This window comes from Eumetopias jubatus, unplaced genomic scaffold (genome assembly GCF_037043125.1).
Source record: "Eumetopias jubatus isolate StellerSeaLion01/CBP00866 unplaced genomic scaffold, mEumJub1_p1.0 scaffold_14, whole genome shotgun sequence".
Classification (NCBI taxonomy): domain Eukaryota; kingdom Metazoa; phylum Chordata; class Mammalia; order Carnivora; family Otariidae; genus Eumetopias; species Eumetopias jubatus.
The window spans coordinates 18,529,229-18,542,610 of record NW_028274820.1 but is presented as its reverse complement, the minus strand read 5'-3'; the positions used below and the strand labels follow the sequence as shown (position 1 = coordinate 18,542,610).

Sequence of the window (13,382 nt, the reverse complement as noted above, 5' to 3'; positions counted from 1 at the left end):
GTCATTGACATTGATTGTTTGGAGTAGATGCTAAAATAAATTAAATCGATTCATTCACATTCTAAAAAGCTGTGCGTCGGTAGAGCCCACTGGGCCAATACTCACCTACTGCCCCGTTGTGTAGCCTGGCAGACATGCTGACTATCAGCCTTTCACACACACCGGGAAGCGCTTGAGGTCCCGTCTTCGAGGCAATTTCAACACAGTTGTGCAGCTGATATTCATCTAAATCCTGCTTGCTGCAGAAATTCTCCAATGAATTGATTTGGGGAATCAGACCAAGCTTTTGAAATAACGCAAAAAGAAGACCTAGGTTCATAACTGTCTCCTGTTCAAGATTCTAGTTGTATAAACAATTAGATCTATGAGAAAGTGCTTACAACGGAAGATTTTAGGATTTTCATTGTATTTAAGAAATCTTTAAATATTTACATTTATTGACTTGGGACAAAGAAAATAAGACTTTTTTTTTACCATCCTTATTGTATTTTTAGCTAGCTCATAAATTTGTCTTAGATTTCAAAAACTTTTAACTAGGCTACTTGTGATAAATTCGGGAATTACGGCTTAGCGCATTCCATAGTATTATCGTGGAACTCTAAATCCACAGAACTCTCCTTTTAAACATTTTGTCCTTTTCAATTCCATATGAACAGTAGTGTCCTACATCAAACTATCTGCCTCTTGGAGAGTCACAGTGTAGATTAACATACGAAAGCTCTGAGAAGTCCTGCAAGAGAGATATTTTTAGACTCAGTGCTTTCATGCTTATTTAACTACTTGGTCCTATATTCAAGTAACGCTAACACCCCACAAACTCAGTATCTCACAGATGCATTCTGTGAATTGCCGGCTTAGAGTACACAGCTATTAGAGGGGCAGATGCATTGTTCTAAGCTTATTCTTGAGGAGGCATCATCTACAGTTTGACCCTATGCGAAGAAAAGCCATATGGTTATATTTCTTGAGAAGATTTTGCCTGTGTTATAAGCTATTACCACCTTAAATGTTTTTCAGTGGTGTGGCTGATGCAGTGGAGAACATGTTGGTATAAGAGAATCGATCACACCAAGTTGGTCAGCACTGAAATTAAGATTTAATTCAGCAGGTCAAGTTAAAAGAGAGAACCAGGGGGCCCAGATAAATCTCCCCTGGCCTTCTTGTTTTGTCCATACTGAACCTTGTTCCCATGGTCCTTTGCTTCGAGGACCCTTTCAACCACCCCTCCCCCCACGCCCATTCACACCCCTGGTCCTTCTCTCTTTGCCCTTTGACACGCCAGGGGTGGAATCTCAGCCCTGGATGCCCATTTCACAGTGTCTCCACACCTCAAACCACTATCTTCATTCTCCCTGCATTCCCGGATGGACCACTCACTGCTCTTCCTACTCTGGCTTCACAGAGGAAATGGAGCCTCCCGCTTCCTGCCTCCCAGACTCCGAGCGCACAGGTACTACCCCTGTCCCTGGCTCGGCGCTTATGAAGAAGTGTCCCAGGGGAAGAGATGTCTGCCACTGTGCCTTCTGCCCTCGGGAAACTTCTCTGTGGATTATACTTTCTTTCTTTAATCTCTTCCTTTCAACTGGCATTTAAACGTGCTGAAATCTCTCCCATCCGTAAAATCACCTCCTTGATCTCATATATTCCTCCTGCCACTGCCCCCGTCTCTGCCCTTTGACTCCTTGATAGCCACATTTCTTGAAACATTGTTTCCTTGCTGTCCTCACGCCTCTTCCCGCATTTACTCTTCACGCCAATGCTGCACCTCTCCTTCCACCCATCCCTCAATGTTGGGGTCCTCGGGGTTCTCTCATCAGCCCCTCCCTTACTCCACACCCCCCTTCTAGGCGACCTTGACAATGCTGTGCCTTCAGTTACCGTCAGTATAGATTGCCGACATCTCCACCTAGGTCTCCTGCCCACATCTCAGTTACGGGCTCCAGATCCGCACAGACAAGCTTACTGGTCATCCCACAGGCCCTGCAAACCAACACACCTGAAACCCGCTTTCCTCCCTGTGCCTGTTGGCAGGAGACAGTGTCAGCAGCTGCCAAGCTACTCAATGTAGAAGACTGAAGAAGGTCATCTTTGATACTTGCCCCTTTGCCATCAACACTGCCCACTGCCCCACACATCAAGTCAGTCACAAGCCTGGTCCATCTAAGCTCTCAAATGTGTCTAGGATGCATTCATCTTTCTTTGCCCCCCCGTCCCTGCTCTAATGGAGGCCATCCAGATCACCATGGTGGCAGCCCAACAGATGTCCCATCTTCCACTCTTTCCCCTTCCCCCATCAATTTTCTACCCTGTAGTCACAGTGATTCCTTAAAAGGCAGTTTGTTCAGCTAACCCCTCCTTCAAACCTTCAGTGGCTTCTTTCTCTTACCCCCGTGTCCCCCTGCCCCCCAACCTCCCGGCTCAGTGGTTCTCAATATGGGAGGTGCCATCCCCTAAGGGGCACTTTGGAATTCCAAGGGGTAGTTTTGGTTGTCATGGCCATCGGCTGAGGTATGTTACTGGCTTTTAGCAGGTGCAGATCAGAAATCCCTGACGTTTTGACACAAAGGAAAATCAGCCCATGTTTCACCGAACATCCATGCAGGAGAAATCTTGTTTATGATTATAAGGTCAGAAAGCCTTATTCTCTGTTCTAAAAACATGACTGCAACATGTTTGCAACACTCCTGCTTTCATGGCTGTCTCACACTGAGGGATTCTACACCTTGGAGCATGTCCCTGTCTCATGTGTCTGCGGCGTATTCATGCCAGTGTGCATATTGAAGTACATAACGTTCCTCTATAAATCACTTTCCTTTTATGTCTCTTTGTATTCGCACACTACATTGACATTCTTTGGAAGGTATGTATGAAGGTAGGCTATAATGCCCATGAATTGCATTTCAAATCAGTAAAGAGTGTTGGAAAACATTTGCAATAAAAAGAGGAGGTTGAGTCGGGTGATGCTGAGGATCACTGCTCGAGGCACCCCGAGCTTTTCTGTTCAGTGACCTGCCATGGCTTCCAGTACCTCTCAGACCACGCTGCCATTTCCCGTGTAACTGTCTGCATCCCCCCTTTAGAGAGGAAGCCCCGGCATGTCGGTGCTTGTCTCATTCACACCTGTGCCTACCACAGTGTCTAATTCACAGTAGCTACTTCATAAATATTTGCTCAATGAAGACATATACACACCTGTCTAGTGTGGTCTTTCAAGTTGATACCAAAATGACGGCGTTCCCCAAACACACACGGAGTGAAGAGAGATACAGAAGGAAGCCGGACAGGCTAGGGTTGAGGATGAAGGCAGCCAACCAGGGGTTCGTTATCTATAGTTACTTGTCTGAGGCAGTTTTGAGGAGGCCAGTCCTGGCACCCAACAGATGGGCCAGATGGTAAGAGTCCCTGTCAAGCTATAGGATTTTGTAACTCACTTCTTCTAGAAACTTCTAAAGACTTTGTTTACCAAGTGTAGTCCATCCCATGGTTTAAAAGAATGGCAGTTTTATATTCTAGAATGGCTAATATACTTTCGACTCTAAACACATTTTCATGGAAGCATATATCATGAAATCAGGGTGACTGAAGGAAATTTGTGACTGTCTCACTAGGCTTGCCAAACAAAAGCTATTTCTGCGGAAGGAGCATCCAGGGTTGACCAAAGCTTTCATCCGGGCTTCTTGGTAATGCATCCTGGTCTTAGATATAAATGTTAATCTGGCTGTAGGAGAAAAATGAACTGTGAAAGGGCCAGGGTTCAGGCAGTCAAGCATCTTCCCAGAGCCGCAAAATTGGTGGTGTGGAAATAACTGCATTAGTCTGTAATCAGAAAATGTGCATTGGCTTTCTCCTATGGACATCCGGGGTCAGGGACTCAAAGGGACACTGTAGGTGCCCTGCCCAGATCTTCCCGTTCACCAGCTGCTGTGGCATTGGCCGCTAAAGGCTCACAGCTGTCCCTTTCTCCAGAAACTTGGACTCAGCCAACTAGTCCAGAAGTGAACGTACTCCCTGGGGGATGGGTGGGGTGGATGACTTGGGCGCACACAGGCTCCGCCCCTTTGCCTCGAGGTGCAATTAGCTCGGTGGTACAATTACGTTCCCAAGCTCCCTGTGGGATCAGCTACACTTCAGCGCAGATCACATCCTTACTCTGTTCTTTCCCCTGTCCCCCGCGCCTCTTCTCCCACAAGCACACCCTCAATAAATCAGGGGGACCTAAGTCCCTGTCTCAGCTCCGGCTTCCGGGGAATCTGACCCGAAAGAGGGACCTAGCCTCCCTTCTGAGGTTCTGACACTTTGCCAAGATCAGGCTGCTCTCCTAATTTTCATTCAGGTTTCATGGTTTTTGTAGCTATATGTAAGAGATGATTGCTTGAAAACTGATCAAATGGAAATATTTTTCAGTTAATTTCAAATTACCCATTTGTATTATGTATCTATCAAATATCACTGCAATGATTTTATTTACACGTCCGTCTTCTGTATCAGCCTGAGAATTATTTGAGGGAAGGGACCACAGCTTACACCCCGGGAACCGGCACAGTATCAGCCCATGTATGCACAGTGAATGGGTGATGAATGGATAATTTGTATGGATGCATGAAATACAGCATCAAGTCATAAACTATTATACATAAAATTATAAATAGTGAATATAAAATATTCAGGATATGGATTTAAGATGAGGAGTATCTTGGCTCTTATAAATTTGAGTTTCATGACTATCATTATAATAATAAAATCTCTTCCTGATGTATCAATTCCTTAATTTCTTCCTTTTCCTTTTTCTACTCTGCGTGGGTTCCCAACTTTTAGCTTTTTCCCCCTAAATTAAATCTGTTGGATTTGATTTTCTTTCTTTGTAACTCATGTGTTGGTCCGTGAGTGCAGTTCTATTTGAAGTTCCTGGGCAGAGAATAGGACTTACATGGGTAGGGAAATCATGATAGTTTAAACTCTCATTCAAGAGGTTGTTTCTATTTTCCACTTCATTTCTGCTGTAACATGGTAGAACCTCACCACAATATCAGACGGCCCTCCAGGTGCAATATTTAGACCATCTTTGGGTAAGGATGCCAGATAAAATACAAATCACCCAGCTGAAACTGAATTTCGGAAAAGAAATGAATAATTTTTTAGTATGTCTCATGCAGCATTTGAGGGCAATATTTTGGACATATTTATACAATATTCAAATCTGAGTGTCCCGTTTTTCTCCTTCTTTCCTTCCTTTCTTCCTTCCTCCCTCCTTCCCTTGCTCCTCCCCTCCCTCCCTGCTTCCTTCCTTCCTTCCTTCCTCCCTCCCTCCTTCCCTTGCTCCTCCCCTCCCTCCCTGCTTCCTTCCTTCCTTCCTTCCTCCCTCCCTCCTTCCCTTGCTCCTCCCCTCCCTCTCTGCTTCCTTCCTTCCTTCCTTCCTTCCTCCCTCCCTCCTTCCTTGTTTTCTAAATTTTGCAATCCTATCTCTGGTAAAATAATCTTATATAATGGCTTTTTCTAGATGTTACAATACCTGAACTTGTTGAATAAATTCCAAGATACACCTGCCTCATACTGAGCTCTATAGTAGATGATGAAACAGCAAAGTTCCAGGTTATAAATTTAAAATGTTCAATGGTTAAAAATTAAACTTTAAAAGACACAATTCATGAAATATGGACATACAACTAATTAAAGCAGGGATTGTCAAGCTTCCTATAAAATGCTAGACAGTAAATATTTTTGGCTTTGTGGGTCATAAGGCCTCTGTGGCAAGTACTCAGCTCTGTCTTTGTAGCTTGAAAACAGTGGTAGATAATATATAAACAACTGGCCAGGGGCGCCTGGGGGGCTCAGGCGGTTTGGCGCCTGACTCTTGGTTTCAGCTCAGGTCATGATCTCAGGGTCGTGAGATGGAGCCCTGTGCCAGGCTCTGTGCTGAGTGCAGAGTCTTCTTGGATTCTCTCTTCCTCTCTGTCTGCCCCTCGTCCCCCCAAAATAAATAAATCTTTTAAACAACTGGCCATAGCTGTGTTCAAATAAAACCTTGTAGGACAGTAGTTTGCCAATTAAATCATGATATTAGAAGGTTCTCACAAATACTTTATTTTGGTTTTTTTTTAAGATTTTATTTATTTTGAGAAAGAGAGAGTGAGTGAGAGAGAGAGCATAAGCAAGGGGGAGGGGCAGAGGAAGAGGAAGAAGCAGACTCTCCACCAAGCAGGGAGCCCAACGCTGGCTGGACCCCAGGATCCCGGGATCATGACCTGAGCCGAAGGCCGAAGGCAGACTCTTAACTGACTGAGCCTCTCAGGCACCCCTCTCACGAACATTTTTAAAAATGCAGCTGTAACAAATGAATTTGATTTTTATCCACACAATTACTTTAAAAAAAATTCCACACAATTCTATACAATTCTGCTGAAGGTGGAATGAACCCGATACTTTCACATATTTCTGATGATCGTGAGAGTTAATTGGAGAATACTTTCCAGAAATTAATTTGACAGGCTATTTCAAGAGCCATAAACCTGGACAAGTAGGAAATAGATACTGGTAAGTGAAGGCTTAAATTTCCTCAGTGCCCAAACTCTGCCCAGGGACTAGCCTGGGCCTGAAGTTCTGTACAGAGTGAGAGGTTTGGAAGGAATATCTGTGGCCCAACTTTGTGGGGGAAAGGCGTTAAAAGAAGTCATTTGAAGAAATATTATGCATCATTCCTAAATGTGATAATAAGACTACATAAGCACCATAAGAAAATGCTTATGCTATAACAGGAACTACAAAACATCTATGTACGAGTGCTCTGATCACAGCGATATAAAAACACAGTATATATAGAGTGGAACTTACAAGACGCTGACAATTAAAGTGGCAGAATTTGTCCCAGAACTTTCTGCAATGCTAGGACACTGTGGTGGCTCAGAGTGGGGGCTCTGGCATCAGGGAGTCTGGCTCTGATGGCAGACTCCTCTCTCACTGTCTCTGTGACCCTGTGCCTCAGTTCTGTGGTCTATAAAATGGGGACAACAGTACCTCCCTCACAGAGTGGTTGTGAAGACTAAACAATAGAATAGGTAAAACACCTCCAACTGTTGCTGGTGCATGCTGTTCTGTAAGGTTTGCAATTGGTCTTAGGTGACGTTTATAGAGAATCAGTGGTTTTTCTTCTTTTTTTTAAAATAATTTTTATTGTTATGTTAATCACCATACATTACATCATTAGTTTTTGATGTAGTGTTCCATGATTCGTTGTTTGTGCATAACACCCAGTGCTCCACGCAGAATGTGCCCTCTTTAATACCCGTCACCAGGCTGACCCATTCCCCCAGCCCCCTCCCCTCCAGAAACCTCAGTTTGTTTTTCAGAGTCCATCGTCTCTCATGGCTCATCTCCCCCTCTGACTTACTCTCCTTCATTCTTCCCCTCCTGCTATCTTCTTCTTCTTTTTTTTCTTAACATATATTGCATTATTTGTTTCAGAAGTACAGATCTGTGAGAATCAGTGGTTTTTCTAATGGAACAAACTCATTTATACTTCTAAAGAAACATTTCACCATGGAGTCTAAAAGTAGAATGATAACAGGGCTCAGTTTGGAAGGCAGCACCCCCGTCGCTCCGTGATACTTACTGAATCAACCAGGATGTGCGAATAAGCGTGGGACCCTCCTTCCAAAGGCTGGGAAAAATAGACATCTATGGAATATTGTACATCTGGTTCTAAACAGATGGGTGTGGGAAGCAGCATGATTCTGTATGAAGAGAAATAAAGCAACAATTCAGTGACAAAAGTACAGTCATATAACCTAAGCGGCCAGGGTATTTGGTGGTATCCCACCTGTGTGGACGTGGGTTTGACCGTGGGGTAGGGGCCAGGTCTAGACCGGTTCAGGTGCATTGGGTGGACAGCAAATTCACTCTCAGATTCTCTCTGTGGCTCTTGCATAGGATTGTGCCAAATAGCAAAGCTTAGGAACTATTAGCCATGGGTTGTCATGACTGCACTGCGAAAAGGATAGAACAAGTGTCCTTCATCCTATCTACCATGCTAATCTCAACAGGGTCTCTTGTTCTATTTTGCCACAAATCTCTGATGCAAAATTAGTGGCCTCAAAGTTAGTAGCTTTTTTTACCTGACAGACTCTCAGCTGTTGAGATAATGCCAGCTAAATATTTGACTCTTACTCTTGTAGCATTTCACTCTCGCACCTCTCCAGGCCATCTGGGGAAAGGGAAAGGAACATTCCAGACTGAGAATCAGGAGACTGGGGCTAGAATCCTGGTTCTGCAGTACGTTAGCTATGAGACTGGGGCAGGTCTCCAAGTAGTCTCATTCTCAATTCCCTCCTCGCCTGATGAAGAGAAAGTTTACCTCAGTGAGTTGTTAGCAAGATAAAACACGATCTTAAATGTGTTTAGTGTAGCCCACAGCAAGCACTTAATGTCACCGTTTCCTTTAATGCACCTCTTCTCCTGCTTAGTTCTTTGATACAAATTACTGACAGATGAACAATTCTAAGAAGCCTTCCATGTTTGAGGACAGGTCCCAAGCATACCTGGAAGCCTCTGGTAAAGGGAAAGACGGAGGCCGTGGCCATGGACTCTCGCGTGGACAGTGCTCACTCCCTCCAAGGGGGTTAACCAGGACCTGGACAGTCCAGTCGGCTGTGGGCTAGACGGGCAGGACATAAAAAGCATGTCCTTGTGAGGATGCATGTACAACACACACCTCAAGGACAGCACTTGGACTTGAAACCACAACCCCCAGCCCTCTCGGAAAATGGAATTTACGAGCGAAGTCTGAGAGGCTCACTCTCAGCTCTAACTCGCTGACGTCTGAATGGCAACCCAGGTAGACCCAGGAATATTATTTCTGGCCGTAGCTCTAGTTCATGGGCTGGAAAAGCCCTGGCGCTCCTGACAGGCCTCGTCTTTAACCTCTGTCTCCCAGAGAGTCAATTAATGTACCTGTCCCTGTATTACAGAACAAAAATGGAAATTTGGAATCCTTCACAAAAGCTTATATCCTTTTTTTCATGCTATTGTATAAATATTATTATATAAATGTATCATTATATAGATTTTGTTATGTAATATTTGATGATTATATTGCTAAATCTAGTTATATGTGTCTAAATATGCATATATATATATTTATAGTATATGCTAATCAGCTATACTCTGAAAGCCATGCAATTTGGAAATGCTTTTTAAAGATGCCACAGATGTGTCCTCTCTAGGGAAAAATTAAAATATATATATCATATTTTTAATGATGAATCATACTCCCCAGGTCCAAGTTCACTGAAGTCCCTTGGCCTTCATTTATAAGTGAGCAATAGAGAATTACGTCGTATCAAGAGTTTCAAAGTGGATCAGCAGTTCTGCTCATACAACATAACAGGAGCATTTCTAGAATGTGGTCCCCAGAGGAACCCTGGGGGCTCTGAGACCATCCCCAGCCTTATAAAATATTTTTCAGGGGAAATGGTCTGTGGGGTTTCAGATTATCAAAGAAAAGATTATGCAGAGAAAAGGTTAGGGGCCACCACTCTAGATGGAGTGTTTTTCTGATTTGGTTTCTATCTGCCTTAGATATTTCTCAAAAGGCAGGGGGAGGAGGCAAGAGGAGCTGCCTGCCTTTAGCTTTTTTCTTGTTTCAGGGTAAATTCCAAGTGCAAAAGAAATGCCTCTTCTGCGTGAATCTGAATCTCTGCACATAGGTTAGCTTATTAAATTTTTAGAAAATTTTTAGAAAAAAGTCCCAGGAGGGCAGAATTTGTGTTAGTTTAGTTTTTCATTGTTCTTATACAAACATTCCATCACCACTTCCTTAGACCCTGTACCTTAGATATGTAACTTCAAATGCAGCTTCTCTCCACGGAATAAAGCATGTATGCCTCTGGCTTACTATGTTGTTTTAATATTGCTAGGAAATTCTTTGATTTCTAATGCTCTCCAGATGTTCTACTTTTTGCAAATCATTTTCTGATGACCCTAGCAAGACTGGAATGGAAACTCATAGTTCGAGAATGCACTTCAGTCAGCCCTTTACCCCTAAAGAAGAAGTTGGATACCTGAGTTTCGTAGCGAAGAGCAATGGTGAAGTTCATGGGAAAGGAAATGTTGTTGACAGCAAATCTCAAGCCAGCCCCAGGGAGAACCCTGGCAAATCCAGGTCCAGTCCACGCAATGAGGGTCCCAGGAACCGGTTCTCGGAAAACAACGTGAAGGGCAGGCACCTGGCCAAAAGTCACTGAGCCCTAAAATTGGAGAGGAATGCACACAGCTTTGCCTCGAGTCAAGTCCTGGAAGAGCTCAAGAAAACAAAAAAAAGTACGTATTTCTTGTTGTGTATACGATCCATCTGAGTCACAAATAAATTATCCCAGCCAGGATCCGGTCCAGAATGCAGCTGAGGATAATGTGCTGAATCAGCAGCTTTCAGAACATATGTTACGGTATAGAATGATTGATTTGAAAGTAATGTCACTGGAAACCACTTTAAGATTTTTTTTTTTTAATTTGACAGAAAGACACAGTGAGAGGGGGAATAAAGCAGGGGGAGTGGGAGAAGGAGAAGCAGGCTTCCCACCGAGCAGGGAGCCCGATGCGGGGCTCCATCCCAGGACCCTGGGATCATGACCTGAGCGGAAGGCAGACGCTTAAGGACTGAGCCACCCAGTCGCCCCTGGAAACCACTTTAAACTTAAGTACCCCACGTGCTAATGAATTGAACGAATTCCACACTGATGACCTTGGGTTTTCTCAGATCTGACCGTGGAACTCTGGTCAAAATATGGAGGGAAAGAAAATATTCCCATGCTTACTTCATGGGCTTTGCCTAATTATGCATGACACTGAGAAAACCCACATGGATTTATTTTTTTGGATATTTCTTCCATGCAAATAAGAGGCATGCTCTTCTATCTGCGTGGAGGCAGAGAAGAATAAAACTTGTAACACGACTGATTAGCCTCGCTGATGGTCTCCTTACTGGCTGTTAGCCTGGGGCCATCTGGACCCTGTAGATAATACTGTAATGACTTTTGCATCTGCGTCCCTCCGCTCACAGCCTCTACCAGAACTCTGCCTCTTGTGGCTTCTTGCCCGCATCACTACAACAGTGCTTCGGCCGCTCTCTCCATCCTTTCCCTAGTCCAATGCGCATTGTCCACTGCTGCCAGTAAGTGTTCCACACTCTTTCCAACTGCCAGCAGAATCCCGCCCAAATTACTTCGTCTGGAGTTCAAGTTGCTCTGTGATCGACCCCAAACTCCTCTTTATCTGGTAAGTGTTTGACTAGTAACAATTCATTGCCAGTCCCTGCGTTAGGAATGCAAAGATGAACAGGACAGAGTCCTTGCTGTGGAAGAGTTTAGAATCTTGCGTTGGAAACCAAAATGTAAATAAGAAACTGTATCAACCAGATTAGGTTCCAATGGACAGATCTATGTAAACGTGTCTATATACCCTCACAACTGCCATGGACATTGCAGGTGCCCCCCGGGGACCCCCTTTACCTGGTTGGTGCACCCACCCCGGCGTTGCTGTGTGTGTGGCTTCTAAGGGCTCATGGTTGCCTCCTGCTCCGGAGAATTGCCCTCCTAAATACCTCCTCCCCACTTCCAGCTCTGCCCCCGGGGTAGCTGTGGCCAATGGCTTCTCAATACAAAGGTATAAAAAGCTGACCTTGGCTTCTCAGCGGACAGGACAACTTTGTCTGCGCTTTATGCTTCTGAGCTCCTTCGTGGATCAATCCAAAGTTTGTTTTACCTGAGACCACATCTTACTCTTTCCCCTTGTCTTGTTTCTGTCTTTCTCTTACGGAGTTTTCCCGAATAACACATCCTTAATAAATCACATGCACCTGAACCCAGTCTTGGGCTCTGTTTCTAGGGCACTTGACCTGAGACAGTCGGCGCCAGACTGTTTCCCTAGAAACGTGCTAGCACGTTCCCTAGGCGCGCTAGAATGGATCTAAAATACACGACTGGAAGCAGACTCCCAGATGCAACCGGGAGGAGGATCGTTTTGGGTTCCGCTGGCAATGAGGACCCCCGTCTGTAACATGTATCGAGGATCCCTGGACCGTGGTTAGCAGAGCAATTGCTAAAGCTGTCAGCTGTGGAGAACTGAGACAGGATAAAGCGGGGAGGGGGCACCCACTGGGTATTTCTGGCACCAAGAGATGTGGGGGAGCCGTAACCATAAGGACTGCAGACTGTGGAAATAGGGGGTAGTTGTTGAAAGCCACCAAAGCTTCGATGAGAGGTGCCAGGCTCAGGGCGATCACCCAGGAATTCCAAGCCCAGTGTGAGAATCCGAGGCCTCCCTGGAGGTATTTACAGACTCCTCTCCTTTAGCTAGATGGCAGGAAGAGCTGAAGTCCAGACACGGAACTTAGTTGTAAGACTTGCAGAGCTTCAGAGAAGCCTGAGTTCTCAGCCGAGGTGAGTCACCTATGCCAAAGTCAAGCCCCTCAACAGGGAAGAAGAGGGCTTTTAAGACATGGGTGATGCACACGAGAACCTTGCACCCTGAGGTTCCCCTGAGCGCTCTCGGACTACAGAAGTAATCCACTCACTCTTGCTGGAAAATAGAGCCCCTCCACTCCACCCCTGCCACATTTGAGGACAATGCAGAAACCTCAAATGATGCAGGTGCCTTGGAAGAAAATGTGTACTTTCCTTGGACCTGCCTATACTATCCCTCCTGACCACTTGCCTGATAATTAGGGTCAAGTTTCAGCATGATCTGGGTGGGAAAGAGCTGGATCTCTGAGAGGGACCTGGCTAACATAGACCAGTAGCAACTGGGAAAGAATGGCTGACTATGGGTCCTGAGGTTGCTAGACCAATGAGGCAGAATATGAAACTGGATAAAGAGAGCTTGTTGATTTGGGGCCACCAGCAATGTAGGATTTAATAGCCTGGCAAGAGCCCTGGAGTCTGGGGAGATGGATCCAATATATTGCTGGAGCAGCTCTTGGAAGCTTGGCAAAAGCTGTGGCCCTGAGGAAAGGAAGCAGAGGTTCCAGAACAGCTGTATCAGGCTGTGGAGGAAGGGATTCAAGGCTCAGAGTAGTAGGCGCGCTAGAATGGATCTAAAATGCAAGACCAGAAAACACACCAACGGATTATGTTCCTTGAAGGCCTAGAGGACACTCTATATATCAGGACAGTAAGCGATGAGCTGGTGAGAAGAGCACCAGTATCACTGAAAAGCTGAATGTTGGCTATCCTCTGTAGGCAGGTAGGATACATCATTACAAAACCGAGCTCCTTAGTATCACTGTGGAGGACAGGATCGCAGACTACCAAAGGCTGGGTATCACTCAACTCTCAAAAGCAAGATGGATACAATTATTAAAGTGGGCAGCAAGGTTGGAGTAGGAGACAAGGGGG

The 13,382-nt window shown here is 45.0% G+C and overlaps 1 protein-coding gene across 2 annotated transcripts in view; it reads right to left on the bottom strand.

The window, feature by feature from the left end:
* LAMB4 (laminin subunit beta 4) overlaps positions 1-13,382 on the bottom strand; it is a 97,805-nt gene that overhangs the window by 38,433 nt on the left and 45,990 nt on the right. For both annotated transcript variants that reach the window (XM_088018271.1, XM_028094521.2), the window contains 4 exons: positions 10,053-10,238; positions 8,532-8,647; positions 7,607-7,727; positions 106-283 (listed from right to left, as the gene is read on the bottom strand). In XM_088018271.1, the coding sequence (XP_087874397.1) occupies positions 106-283; positions 7,607-7,727; positions 8,532-8,647; positions 10,053-10,238 (601 nt within the window). The remainder of the gene's footprint in view (positions 1-105; positions 284-7,606; positions 7,728-8,531; positions 8,648-10,052; positions 10,239-13,382) is intronic.